Source organism: Taurulus bubalis, assembly GCF_910589615.1.
Source record: "Taurulus bubalis genome assembly, chromosome: 2".
NCBI classification, from domain to species: domain Eukaryota; kingdom Metazoa; phylum Chordata; class Actinopteri; order Perciformes; family Cottidae; genus Taurulus; species Taurulus bubalis.
The window spans coordinates 47,074,305-47,089,304 of record NC_136590.1 but is presented as its reverse complement, the minus strand read 5'-3'; the positions used below and the strand labels follow the sequence as shown (position 1 = coordinate 47,089,304).

Below are 15,000 nucleotides of genomic sequence, written 5' to 3'. Positions count from 1 at the left end.
AGAGCTCATAGTACCATATTACCCCACTAGAGAGCTCATAGTACCATATTACCCCACTAGAGAACTCATAGTGCCATATTACCCCACTAGAGAACTCATAGTGCCATATTACCCCACTAGAGCATTACGCTCACTGAATGCAGGGTTACTTGTGGTTCCCAGAGTCTTAAAGTAGGTTGGGAGGAGAGCTTTCAGTTATCGGGCTCCTCTTCTGTGGAATCAGCTTCCACTTTCAGTCCGGGGGGCAGACAGTCACCTCATTTAAGAGTAGACTTAAGACTTTCCTCTTTGATAGCACGGGGAGTTAGGACTGGTTCAGGTTTATAGGACTGATTCAGTTCTATAGTTAGGACGGTTTCAGGCTTATAGTTAGGGCTGGCTCAGGTTTACCTGGTCCAGCCCCTAGATATGCTGCTATAGGCCAAGACTGCTGGGGGACATCTTAGGATACACTGAGCTCCTCCTCTCCTTCTCTTCTTCTTTCGCTCTTCCTCTCCTCTTATCCTCTTCTTTCTCTCCTTCTGGATAAATGATTGTCTCTTCTATGCACACTACTAACTCTACTTTCTTTTTCCATGGATCGTGGCTGACTGGAACCGGTCCTGCCAGCTGCCATGTCCCTGCTGATGCCCCTCCTCCCTACCTCCTTCTGCTTAATGGATTGTGGTTATCTGGATCATGGACCATGCATACTACTCATTATATGAATAGTTTCTGTCATATTCATGTAGTGTGCTGTAACTCTGTTACGTTATTCATTCTGGTCACATGACATCTATTGCTTCTGTCCATCCGGGGAGAGGGATCCTCCTCTGTTGCTCTCCCTCAGGTTTCTTCCCCTTTTTTTCCCTGTGAAAGGGTTTTTACTCTCTTTATTGGGGGAGTTTATCCTGATCCGATGTGAGGTCCCGGGACAGGATGTTATGTTACAGATTGGAAAGCCCTCCGAGGCAAACTTGTATTTGTGATGTTGGGCTATATAAAATAAACTGAATTGAATTGAATCTATATTCACATTTGTTCTATATATTTGATATTGTCATTTTCTTCTCTTCTTTGTTTTATGATTTCTGCATGCTTTTATTTTTAATTTGTTTATGTTATGCACCAAAACCCAAAGTAAACTGCTGATGAACGTATTGAGATTGTGATGCGCTATGAAAAGTAATAAAAAGTAATAAAGCAGCTGATTGTTCAGCTCTGTGTCATCAGCGCAACCAGGTTGTGATGCTGCAGGTACTGACTATGACATCACCGCTCCATACAATGACATCACCGCTCCATACTATGACATCACCGCCATGACATCCCCGCGATGACATCACCGCTCCATACTATGACATCACCGCCATGGCATCACCGCTCCGTACGATGACATCACCGCTATGATGTCAATGCTCCATACTATGACATCACCGCTATGACATCACCAATATGACATAACTGCTCCATACTATGACATCACCATGATGACATCACTGATCCATACTATGACATCACCACTATGACATCACCACAATGACATCACCGCTATGACGTCACCACGATGACGTCACCGCTTCATAATATGACATCACCGCTATGCCATCACCACTATGTCATCACTGTTCCATACTATGACATCACCACAATGACATCACTGATCCACACTATGACATCACCGCGATGACATCACTGATCTATACTATGACATCACCACGATGACATCACTGATCCATACTATGACATCACCACGATGACATCACTGATCCATACTATGACATCACCACTATGCCATCACTGTTCCATACTATGACATCACCGCGATGACATCCCCGCGATGACATCACCGCTCCATACTATGACATCACCGCCATGGCATCACCGCTCCGTACTATGACGTCACCGCAATGACATCACCACAATGACATCACCGCAATGACATCACCACTCCTCCGTACTATGACATCACCACTCCTCCCTACTATGACATCACCGCTCAGAGGAAATATATATAATCAAAGATATTCATCAGATTTAAAGCGGTTTCACACATTACATATGAGAAGCTTAAATATGAGAAGCTTAAATATGAGAAGGTTAAATAAAGGTTAAACATGAGAAGGTTAAACATGAGAATGTTGAACATGAGAATGTTGAACATGAGAATGTTAAATATGAGAATGTTAAATATGAGAAGGTTAAATATGATAATGTTAAATATGAGAATGTTAAATATGAGAAGGTTAAATATGATAATGTTAAATATGAGAATGTTAAATATGAGAAGGTTTAATATGAGAAGGTTAAATAAAGGTTAAACATGAGAAGGTTAAACATGAGAAGGTTAAATATGAGAAGGTTAAATATGAGAAGGTTAAATATGAGAATGTTAAATTTAGGTAAACCATGAGAAGGTTAAATATGAGAAGGTTAAATATGAGAATTTTAAATTTAGGTAAACCATGAGAAGGTTGAACATACTTGGCTTTAGCTTCAGCGTCCTCACATCCTTTATTTGAAACGTCGTCCAGTCCACCAATCAGATGCTTGAACGAGCTGATGAGGAAGAGACAGCAAATTATCATTAGTTTCAATTCTAAATTATTAAAACAATCATTACCTCTACATAAAAATAGCAATATGTGCTACAATATATTAGACAATGTATACTACAATATGTTCTACAATATGTGCTACAATATGTGCTACTTTATGCTCTATGATATGTTCTACGATATGTTCTACAATATTTACTACAATATGTGCTACAATATGTTATCCAGTATGTTCTACAATGTGCTACAATATGTTCTACAATGTTCTACAATATGTTCTACAATATGAACTATCCTATTTTCTACAATATGTTCTACAATATGTTCTACAATATGAACTATACTATTTTCTACAATATGTTCTACAATATGTTCTACAATATGAACTATGCTATTTTCTACAATGTGTTCTACAATATGTATTATTATATTTTTGATAATATGCACAACAATATGTACTATAATATGTTCTAAAATATGTTCAACAATATTTAATATAAAATATTCCGTATTATGTATGACAACATGTACTATTATATATTCTACAATATGGTGTGTGTGCGTGAGTGAGTGAATGTGTGTGTAGTTAGAGCAGAGGACCAACAGAGGGCAGCAGCTTCACTCACCAGTAACTAAAGCTGTCAGGTAAATGTAGTTAAAACTACAAATTGAATTATGTGTGTGTGTGTGTGTGTGTGTGTGTGTGTGTGTGTGTGTGTGTGTGTGTGTGTGTGTGTGTGTGTGTGTGTCTTACTCTCGGTCGATGACCAGGCAGGTGACGGCCTCGGCAGCGATGACGTTTGCTGTTCTCACATCTTCACTGTGGATACAACACACACACACACACACACACACACACACACACACACACACACACACACACACACACACACACACACACACACACACACACGTGTAAACAGCGCTCCCCAGAGGAAACAATGAAAACCCTTTTCATTTATCTGATTGTAAACATATGTTCAGGTTTAGAAGTTAAAGGTTCAGGTTTAGAAGTTAAAGGTTCAGGTTCAGAAGTTAAAGGTTCAGGTTTAGAAGTTAAAGGTTCAGGTTTAGAAGTTAAAGGTTCAGGTTTAGAAGTTAAAGGTTCAGGTTTAGAAGTTAAAGGTTCAGGTTTAGAAGTTAAAGGTTCAGGTTCAGAAGTTAAAGGTTCAGGTTCAGAAGTTAAAGGTTCAGGTTCAGAAGTTAAAGGTTCAGGTTTAGGAGTTAAAGGTTCAGGTTTAAGAGTTAAAGGTTCAGGTTTAAGAGTTAAAGGTTCATGTTTAAGAGTTAAAGGTTCAGGTTTAAGAGTTAAAGGTTCAGGTTTAGGAGTTAAAGGTTCAGGTTTAAGAGTTAAAGGTTCAGGTTTAAGAGTTAAAGGTTCAGGTTTAAGAGTTAAAGGTTCAGGTTTAGGAGTTAAAGGTTCATGTTTAAGAGTTAAAGGTTCAGGTTTAGAAGTTAAAGGTTCAGGTTCAGAAGTTAAAGGTTCAGGTTTAGAAGTTAAAGGATCAGGTTTAGAAGTTAAAGGTTCAGGTTTAAGAGTTAAAGGTTCAGGTTTAAGAGTTAAAGGTTCAGGTTTAAGAGTTAAAGGTTCAGGTTTAGGAGTTAAAGGTTCATGTTTAAGAGTTAAAGGTTCAGGTTTAGAAGTTAAAGGTTCAGGTTTAGAAGTTAAAGGATCAGGTTTAGAAGTTAAAGGTTCAGGTTTAGGAGTTAAAGGTTCATGTTTAAGAGTTAAAGGTTCAGGTTTAGAAGTTAAATGTTCAGGTTTAGGAGTTAAAGGTTCAGGTTTAAGAGTTAAAGGTTCAGGTTTAGAAGTTAAGTGTTCAGGTTTAGGAGTTAAAGGTTCATGTTTAAGAGTTAAAGGTTCAGGCCCTGAATGGACCTATATAGGTTCTTTTTTAGAAATGTATTTAAACTGTGTAAAACATTACAATAATCATGAACAAATATATTGATGCTACACATCAAATTAAACAAAAGAACCTGGGCTACAATAATTAGTCAGCCATTTCAACACAACTCAAACACCAACTAAAATAATTATTAAAATAAAATACTTATAATTTTGTCATGAGTCAGCCCACTCTGCATGTTTCCGGAACTAGCAGCCCGTAGCTTGGTGCTATCAGAAGAAACCAAATGGCAAAAAGCAAGACAATTCCACACAGATTCCAAATATATTCACCAAATCCCTCTGCTGCAAAGCATCACCGAGATATGAACCAAAGAACACAGCAATATAAATCGCTGAGTCAGCAAATTTTGAAAATCTTTTGAGAAAATAGCAAATAAAAGAAAAGTGCATTTCCCTCAGTAAATCCCCACCATTACAAGTTTATTTAACACCATAAGTCATATACAAGTGAAAAATAAGGTTTGATACATGAACAAATTAAAATGTCACAGATGCGCGAATTATCTCTGTAATTTACCTCTCTGACTTTGTTCTGCTTCAATTTTTCAAGTGAAAACAGTGCAGAGAGACTGTTCACATATTGTGCTATGATTTGGGAGAGCTTCAGGGCTTAGTGAAGCATCATTTCAAGGAGATAATCATCCTGAAAGTGCTTTTTTTTATAGGCGGACCTGAAACTTCTTTATTTTTTCTGTGTTTCAATCTTTATTTACTCTTAGCCAGCAAAATATATACTAACATTTACACATCTGACCGAAAGCTCACAAGGGTTGCCTTTATTATAACACCAGAATTATTCAAATAGCCCTTGTGGTTGCAGAGATACACCCTTTTTAGTTTGGGTATGCTATTTTGAGCTAAATCCTAAAAAAATGCCATAGAGCTTCAGGGTTAAGAGTTAAAGGTTCAGGTTTAGAAGTTAAAGGTTCAGGTTTAGAAGTTAAAGGTTCAGGTTTAGAAGTTAAAGGTTCAGGTTTAAGAGTTAAAGGTTCAGGTTCAGAAGTTAAAGGTTCAGGTTTAGGATTTAAAGGTTCAGATTCAGAAGTTAAGGGGGTTCAGGTCTGGAGCTAGTGGTTCAGGTCTAGGGGTCAGAGGCCAGGTGGTCTTACCCCTGCAGTGCTTTCTCTCCAAACCAGTTTCCCCTGGTGAGCTCTCTGAGGTGTGTTGGCTCCTGATTGGCTGAATCCTCTTGGGTCACGTTCACCTGAAGGTGTGAAAACCAGATGATCAGGACGAGTCAGCTGATCAATACAATAATCAAAAGAAGGAGGGGCTACCTTTGTCAGCTGATCAATACAATAATCAAAAGAAGGAGGAGCTACCTTTCTCAGCTGATCAATACAATAATCAAAAGAAGGTGGAGCTACCTTTCCACTGCTGATGATGAAGAAGGTGTCTCCTCTGGCTCCCTGTCGGATGATGAAGTCTCCATCCTCATAATGAGTCTGACCACAGAAGAAGAGTTACAGTGAGACCATAGAAGAAGAAGAGTTGGTGGTTTAAGGTCGAAAGGTGTCTGGTAGTTTAGAGGTCTCAAGGTGTCTGGTGGTCTAAAGGTCTCAAGGTGTCTGATGGTCTCAAGGTGTATTGTGGTCTAAAGGTGTCTGGTGGTCTAAAGGTCTCAAGGTATCTGGTGGTCTCAAGGTGTCTTGTGGTCTAAAGGTGTGTGGTGGTCTAAAGGTCTCAAGGTGTCTGGTGGTCTCAAGGTGTCTTGTGGTCTAAAGGTGTCTGGTGGTTTAAAGGTCTCAAGGTCTCTGGTGGTCTAAACGTCTCACCTCTTCCATGACGTCAGCCAGCTTACTGAGCGTCTCCTCTGGAAGACCCTGGAATGTGGGAACACTGCAGAGAGAGAGAGAGAGACTTTTAGCATCGTTAACTTTTCTTATGTTTTTGAACAAAGGGATGTGTTGTGTCTTCAGACTTCACACGCGTGATCTGATGAACGCTTTAAATGACAGGGTTAGTCTCTTAGGTTAGTCTCTTAAAGGGACAGGGTTAGTCTCTCAAAGGGATAGGGTTAGTCTCTTAAAGGGTAGGAGTTAGTCTCTTAAAGGGACAGGGTTAGTCTCTTAAAGGGATAGGGTTAGTCTCTTAAAGTGTAGGGGTTAGTCTCTTAAAGGGTAGGGGTTAGACTTTTGAAGGGTATGGGTAGTCCCTTAAAGTGGTGCTGTTAGTCCCTTAAAGTGTAGGGGTTAGTCTCTTAAAGGGTAGGTGTTAGTCTCTTAACGGGACAGGGTTAGTCTCTTAAAGTGTAGGGGTTAGTCTCTTAAAGTGGCTCTGTTAGTCTCGTAAAGGGTAGGGGTTAGTCTCATGAAGGGTAGGGGTTAGTCTCTTAAAGTGGCTCTGTTAGTCTCGTAAAGGGTAGGGTTTAGTCTCATAAAGGGTAGGGGTTAGTCTCTTTAAGGGACAGGGTTAGACTCTTAAAGGGCAGGGGTAGTATCTTAAAGTGGCGCTGTTAGTCTCTTAAAGGGTAGGGGTTAGTCTCATAAAGGGTAGGGGTTAGTCTCTTAACGGGACAGGGTTAGTCTCTTAAAGTGTAGGGGTTAGTCTCTTAAAGTGTAGGGGTTAGTCTCTTAAAGTGGCTCTGTTAGTCTCTTAAAGGGTAGGGTTTAGTCTCTTAAAGTGTAGGGGTTAGTCTCTTAAAGTGACGCTGTTAGTCTCTTAAAGGGTAGGGGTTAGTCTCTTTAAGGGACAGGGTTAGTCTCTTAAAGTGTAGGGGTTCGTCTCTTAAAGGGTAGGGGTAGTCTCTTAAAGTGTAGGGGTTAGTCTCTTAAAGGGTAGGGGTTAGTCTCTTAAAGGGACAGGGTTAGTCTCTTAAAGGGTAGGGGTTAGTCTCTTAAAGGGACAGGGTTAGTCTCTTAAAGGGTAGGGGTTCGTCTCTTAAAGGGGCAGGGATAGTCTCATAAAGGGGCGGGTAGTCTCTTAAAGTGGCGCTGTTAGTCTCTTAAAGGGGCGCGGTTAGTCTCTTAAAGTGACATTGTTAGTCTCTTTAAGGGGCAGGGATAGTCTCATAAAGGGGCGGGTAATATCTTAAAGGGGCAGGGTTATCCTCTTAAAGGGGCAGGGATAGTCTCATAAAGGGGCGGGTAATATCTTAAAGGGGCAGGGTTATCCTCTTGAAGGGGCAGGGATAGTCTCATAAAAGGGCGGGGTTAGTCTCTTAAAGGGGCAGGGATAGTCTCATAAAGGGGCGGGGTTAATCTCCTAAAGGGGCAGGGATAGTCTCCTAAAGGGGCGGGGTTAGTCTCCTAAAGGGGCAGGGATAGTCTCATAAAGGGACGGGTTTAGTCTCTTGAAGTGGCAGTGTTCGTGTCATAAAGTGGCGCTGTTAGTCTCTTGAAGTCACCTCTTGAGGAAGTCCATGTACTCAGCGTGTTTGATGAGTCCAGTTCTCATCATGATGGTTTGGTAACACTGACGGTCGATCGCCCACAGCTTCACATGGATCAGAGCTGAAACGTATAATATATGAATATATTTATGATTTAATATGTAAACGATCAGAGTCACTTTAGAGCTGGAACGTATACAATTATAAATATATTTATGCTTTTATAAGATGAATATATGTAAATGATCAGAGTCACTTTAGACCTGCAACGTATACTATTATAAACATATGTATGCTTTAATAACAGCTCTAAAGTCAAATATTAAATATTATACAACTGAACTGTGAAACTAATGATCTTGATCTTGTGGGAAAACCACGTGAAACCTGTGTGATCTGTTTCCTTCTTTGATTCAAACGTCTTTAAGGTAGTAAAGTTATTATTATGAAGATAGAAACTAAATCAATAAACACATGAAAGCAGAGTTTTTACAACTTTGTTTCATCTCTGGTTCATGAAGACCACCTAGTTCTAAAATGACAAGGAAGAGGATTTGAGACACGATCACTTTAATGACTAACCCCGCCTCTTTAAGAGACTAGCATCACCAATTTAAGAAACCAACACCGCCCCTTTAAGAGACTAGCATCACCTATTTAAGGAACCAACACCGCCCCTTTAATGACTAACCCTGCCCCTTTAAGAGACTAGCATCACCAATTTAAGAAACCAACACCACCCCTTTAATGACATTAATGATATTAACTATACATATACTATATATATGAAATATACATAGAAGATGTAAATATTCTATATTTTAACATCTAATGTCTACAAACGTTAGAACGAAGATCTTCTGACTGTTGAGTTTAGGAGAAGAATATGTGTCTGTATGTGTGTGTGTGTCTGTATGTGTGTGTGTGTGTGTGTGTGTGTGTGTGTGTGTGTGTGTGTGTGTGTGTGTGTGTGTGTGTGTGTGCGTGTTTGTGTGTGTGTTTAAAACCCGTCTGAGACTCTTTAACGTTTGAATTCCCACCAGCAACGCCTTCGACATCCCATAAACCTCGGCACTGATGCTCAGACTGAGCCGGTAACCATGGTTACACGTCATCCACCTGAGTGTGTGTGTGTGTGTGTGTGTGCTCATAGTTACTGCAGTTACCGTGGAGACGAGCAGACTTTTGTAAACTTCCTTTAGTTTAATGAGCAGAAGTTTATTATCACATTATATTATTACTGCAGTACTACTATCCTACTACAGTACTACACAGTACTGCTACAGTACTGCTACATAGTACTACTACAGTACTACACAGTACTGCTACAGTACTACACAGTACTACTACAGTACTACACAGTACTGTAGTAGTACTGCTACAGTACTACATTACTACACAGTACTGCTACAGTACTACTACAGTACTACTACAGTACTACACAGTACTGCTACAGTACTGCTACATAGTACTACACAGTACTAATACAGTACTATATAGTACTGTAGTAGTACTGCTACAGTACTACAGTAATTCACAGTACTGTGTAGTACTACAGTACTGCACAGTACTGTGTAGTACTGCGCAGTACTGTGTATCTGTTGGTCTTTACTTTTTATTTCTAGCTTTATGACCTGCCGTCTGTTGCTACGGAGATACCAAGTGTCTCTGTAACCACGGAAACAACAGGAGACAGTCCACATTGAGGATATTTAATGTGTGTGTGTGTGTGCATGTGTGTGTGTGTGTGTGTGTGTGTGTGTGTCTGTGTGTGTGTGCGTGTGTGCATCTGTGTGTGTGTGTGTGCGTGTGTGTGTGCATGTGTGTGTGTGTGTGTGTGTACAACCCTGATTATCAGTTATATTATTAATGTTCATTAACGACTCACCGGTGTGTGAACTTTAGAGAAGTGTGAAGGTAAAAATTGAGAGAGGCCGAGACACTAGAGACACTAGAGACAAGAGAGACAGTAGAGACACTAGAGACACTAGAGACAAGAGAGACAGTAGAGACACTAGAGACAAGAGAGACACTAGAGACAAGAGAGACAGTAGAGACACTAGAGACACTAGAGACAAGAGAGACAGTAGAGACACTAGAGACACTAGAGACAAGAGAGACAGTAGAGACACTAGAGACAAGAGAGACACTAGAGACAAGAGAGACAGTAGAGACACTAGAGACACTAGAGACAAGAGAGACAGTAGAGACACTAGAGACACTAGAGACAAGAGAGACAGTAGAGACACTAGAGACAAGAGAGACAGTAGAGACAGTAGAGACACTAGAGACAAGAGAGACACTAGAGACAAGAGAGACAGTAGAGACACTAGAGACACTAGAGACAAGAGAGACAGTAGAGACACTAGAGACACGAGAGACACTAGAGACAATAGAGACAAAAGAGACACTAGAGACACTACAGACAGAATAGATAGAAAATACACTAGAGACAATAGAGACAGAAGAAATAGAAAATACACTAGAGACAGTATAGATAGTAGAGACAGAAGAGGCAGTAGAGACACTAGAGATAGTAAAGACAGAAGAGACACTAGAGACAGTAGAGACACTGGAGACAGTAAAGACACTAGAGATAGTAGAGACAAAAGAGATAGAAAAGAAACTAGAGACAATAGAGACAATAGAGACATAAGAGATAGAAAAGAAACTAGAGACAATAGAGACAGAAGAGATAGAAAAGACACTAGAGACAATAGAGACAGAAGAGATAGAAAAGACACTCGAGACACTAGAGACAGAAGAGACACTAGAGACACTAGAGATGATAGAGACACTAGAGACAGTATAGATAGTAGAGACAGAAGAGACAGTAGAGACAGTAGAGATAGAAGAGACAATATATACACTAGAGACACAATTTAGAATCAGATACCGTTTATTGCCAGGAATGTTTGCACAGACGAGGAATTTAGTTGGGCGGAAGGTGCATAGATTAGACATTAGACATTAGACGAGACAAACAACAATCAACAACAGCAACAGTGCAAAAAGTCTAAATAAGATGAGGATAAAGTGCTCAGACAACAGATAACATTAATGTAAGTGTATTAAAGTTAAGTGTATGTATTAAGTGTATTAAAGTTAAGTGCATGTGGCATGTTAAAGTGACATGTGCGTTTAAGTTAAAGTTAAAGTGACGTGTGCGTTAAAGTTAAGTGTATGTCGCATGAGTGTTTAAAAATTAATTGTGCAGTGGAGTGACCGGTAGGAGGAGAGAAAGGAATAAAAATAAAAATAAAAATAAATGGTCCGAAAGAATGGTCCGAGAATAGTCCTGTGATAGTCAGTCAGTAGGGAACCCGGCTCTATTGATGAGCCCGACTGCCGACGGGAAGAAACTGTTAGTGTGGCGTGAGGTCTTAGTCCTGATGGACCTCAACCTCCTGCCAGAGGGGAGGGACACGAACAGGTTGTCCAGGGTGAGAGGGGTCAGCTGTGATCTTTCTTGCCCGCTTCAGTGTCCTGGAAGTGGACAGGACCTGGAGGGATGGCAAATTGCAGCCAATCACCTCTCAGCAGAGCGGATGATGCGCTGCAGCCTGGCCTTGTCCTTGGCAGTGGCTGCAGCGTACCAGACGGTGATGGAGGAGCAGAGGATGGACTCAACGATGGCAGTGTAGAACTGCACCATCATTTTCTTTGGCAGGTTGAATTTCCTCAGCTGCCTCAGGAAGAACATCCTCTGCTGGGCCTTCTTTGTGATGGAGCTGATGTTCAGCTCCCACTTGAGGTCCTGGGTTAGGATGGAGCCCAGGAAGAGGAAGGACTCCACAGCGTCGACGGGGGAGTCACACAGGATGAGAGGGGTGTGTGGGGCTGCATTCTTTCTGAAGTCCACAACCATCTCCACTGTCTTCAGAGCGTTGAGCTCCAGGTTGTTCTGGCTGCACCAGGTCTCCAGGTGATCAGTCTCCCACCTGTAGGCGGACTCGTCCCCACCAGCGATGAGTCCGATGAGGGTGGTGTTATCCGCAAACTTCAGGAGCTTGATGGACTGGTGACTGGAGGTGCAGCTGTTGGTGTACAGAGAGAAGAGCAGCGGGGAAAGAATGCAGCCTTGGGGGGAACCGGTGCTGATGGTTCATCATGGAGTTCCACAAGGTTCTGTGCTTGGACCAATTTTATTCACCTTATATATGCTTCCTTTAGGCAATATTATCAGAAAACACTCTCACTAAAACTTTCACTGCTATGCCGATGATACTCAACTATATCTGTGGATCAAGCCAGATGAAACCGACCAGGTCGCCAAACTTCAAGCGTGTCTTAAAGACATCAAAACCTGGATGACCTGCAACTTCCTGCTGCTGAACTCGGACAAGACTGAAGATATTTTACTCGGACCAGAACACCTCAGAAATCAATTATCTGATGATATGGTTTCTCTGGATGGCATCGCTCTGGCATCTACCACCACCGTAAGGAATCTCTGAGTTATCTTTGACCAGGACCTGTTACCCCACTAGAGAGCTCATAGTACCATATTACCCCACTAGAGAGTTTATAGTACCATATTACCCCACTAGAGAGCTCATAGTACCATATTACCCCACTAGAGAGCTCATAGTACCATATTACCCCACTAGAGAGTTTATAGTATCATATTACCCCACTAGAGAGCTCATAGTATCATATTACCCCACTAGAGAATTTATAGTAGATAGAGACAGAAGAGACACTAGAGACAGTAGAATTAGTAGAGACACAGATACCAGTAGAAATTGGACTTCCTATCTCTCCATACTGGGTTCCAGAGAGCTACAGTTTGTGTTAATGTGACGATAACGAGCAGAAAAAGCTCCGTCTAACGGAAGAATCCCCTCGAACCCGCCGCTGTAGCCAAGCGACACGATGCCAAACCTTCACTGGCTGGCTGGGCCGGATGGTGTTGCCTGGCAACCGCTGCTTAGTGAGGCACTCGACCAGGAAGCGCTAACAAAAAAGTTGGAGGTCCACACACACACACACACACACACACACACACACACACACACACACACACACACACACATATATATACACATCCATGAGGACTCACTCATGACGGTGGCGGTCCGGGTGCAATTGTAGAGGATGGCCAGCTCTCCGAACACCTTTCCTGGTCCCATCGTACACAACTTCATCCCCTCTTTGGTCACCTCCACCTTCCCCTCTGGAAGAGAGAGAACCAGGACCTTTACTGTGTGTGTGTGTGTGTGTGTGTGTGTGTGTGTGTGTGTGTGTGTGTATGTGTGTGTGGGGGTGTGTGAGTTTTGCACATCAAAAACGTCTGCTTCCATCAGTCAGAATGAACTTTGACTAGAATCAGAAGTTATTCATGAATGTGTGAAAACAACAGAAACAGATTATTTAACGATCAATGTGTTACTGCTGCACAACGTTACTGCTGCACAACGTTACTGCTGCACAACATTACTGCTGCACAACGTTACTGCTGCACAACGTTACTGCTGCACAACATTACTGCTGCACAACGTTACTGCTGCACAACATTACTGCTGCACAACGTTACTGCTGCACAACGTTACTGCTGCTCGAGCGTTTGGAGCGTTGGAGGGTTGGGACCATTGGGAGCGTTGGAGCGTTGGAGCCTTTTGAGCGTTGGAGTGTTGGAGCGTTGGAGCGCTGGAGCGTTTGGAGCGCTGGAGCGTTGGGAGCATTGGGAGCGTTGGAGCGTTGGAGCGTTGGGAGCGTTGGGAGCGCTGGAGCGCTGGAGCGTTGGAGCGCTGGAGCGTTGGAGCGTTGGAGCGCTGGAGCGTTGGGAGCATTGGGAGCGTTGGAGCGTTGGAGCGTTGGGAGCGCTGGAGCGTTGGAGCGTTGGAGCGTTGGAGCACTGGAGCGCTGGAGCGTTGGAGCGCTGGAGCGTTGGAGCGTTGGAGCGCTGGAGCGTTGGAGCGTTGGAGCGCTGGAGCGTTGGAGCGTTGGAGCGCTGGAGCGTTGGAGCGTTGGAGCGCTGGAGCGTTGGAGCGTTGGAGCGCTGGAGCGTTGGGAGCATTGGGAGCGCTGGAGCGTTGGAGCGCTGGAGCGTTGGAGCGCTGGAGCGTTGGAGCGCTGGAGCGTTGGAGCGCTGGAGCGTTGGAGCGCTGGAGCGTTGGAGCGCTGGAGCGCTGGAGCGCTGGAGCGCTGGAGCGCTGGAGCGTTGGAGCGTTGGAGCGTTGGAGCGCTGGAGCGCTGGAGCGCTGGAGCGTTGGAGCGTTGGAGCCGTTGGAGCGCTGGAGCGCTGGAGCGTTGGAGCCGTTGGAGCGCTGGAGCGTTGGAGCGTTGGAGCGTTGGTGCGTTGGAGCGTTGGAGCGCTGGAGCCTTTTGAGCGTTGGAGCGTTGGAGCATTGGAGCGCTGAAGCGTTTGGAGCGTTGGAGCGCTGGAGCGTTTGGAGCCTTTTGAGCGTTGGAGCGTTGGAGCGCTGGAATGTTTGGAGCGTTGGAGCGTTGGAGCGCTGGAGCGCTGGAGCGTTGGAGCGTTGGAGCGCTGGAGCGTTGGAGCTTTGGAGCGCTGGAGCGTTGGAGCGTTGGAGCGTTGGAGCGCTGGAGCGTTGGAGCGTTGGAGCGCTGGAGCGTTGGGAGCGTTGGGAGCGCTGGAGCGTTGGAGCGCTTGAGCGCTGGAGCGTTGGAGCGTTGGAGCGCTGGAGCGTTGGAGCATTGGAGCGTTGGGAGCGTTGGGAGCGCTGGAGCGTTGGAGCGTTGGGAGCGCTGGAGCGTTGGAGCGTTGGGAGCGTTGGGAGCGCTGGAGCGTTGGAGCGTTGGAGCGTTGGGAGCGTTGGGAGCATTTGGAGAAACACAAAACAACTACAAAGAAACACAAAACAACTACAAAGAAACACAAAACTACTACAAAGAAACACAAAACAACTACAAAGAGACACAACATGACTACAAACAGACACAACACAACCAAAAAGAGACACAGCACAACTACAAAGAGACACAACACAACTACAAAGAGACACAACACAACTACAAAGAGACACAACATGACTACAAAGAGACACAATACAACTACAAAGAGACACAAAACAACTACAAAGAAACACAAAACAACTACAAACAAACACAAAACTATTACAAAGAAACACAAAACAACTACAAAGAGACACAACATGACTACAAACAGACACAACACAACCAAAAAGAGACACAGCACAACTACAAAGAGACACAACACAACTACAAACAGACACAACATGACTACAAAGAGACAA

At 43.2% G+C, this 15,000-nt stretch overlaps 1 protein-coding gene across 1 annotated transcript in view; it reads right to left on the bottom strand.

The window, feature by feature from the left end:
• Positions 1 to 15,000, bottom strand: part of prkg1 (protein kinase cGMP-dependent 1) — a 78,829-nt gene that overhangs the window by 19,318 nt on the left and 44,511 nt on the right. The window contains exons 3-9 of the mRNA XM_079238013.1: positions 12,843 to 12,956; positions 7,796 to 7,901; positions 6,225 to 6,288; positions 5,817 to 5,894; positions 5,559 to 5,653; positions 3,292 to 3,357; positions 2,464 to 2,538 (exon numbers count right to left, since the gene is read on the bottom strand). Coding sequence (XP_079094139.1) covers positions 2,464 to 2,538; positions 3,292 to 3,357; positions 5,559 to 5,653; positions 5,817 to 5,894; positions 6,225 to 6,288; positions 7,796 to 7,901; positions 12,843 to 12,956 — 598 coding nt within the window. The remainder of the gene's footprint in view (positions 1 to 2,463; positions 2,539 to 3,291; positions 3,358 to 5,558; positions 5,654 to 5,816; positions 5,895 to 6,224; positions 6,289 to 7,795; positions 7,902 to 12,842; positions 12,957 to 15,000) is intronic.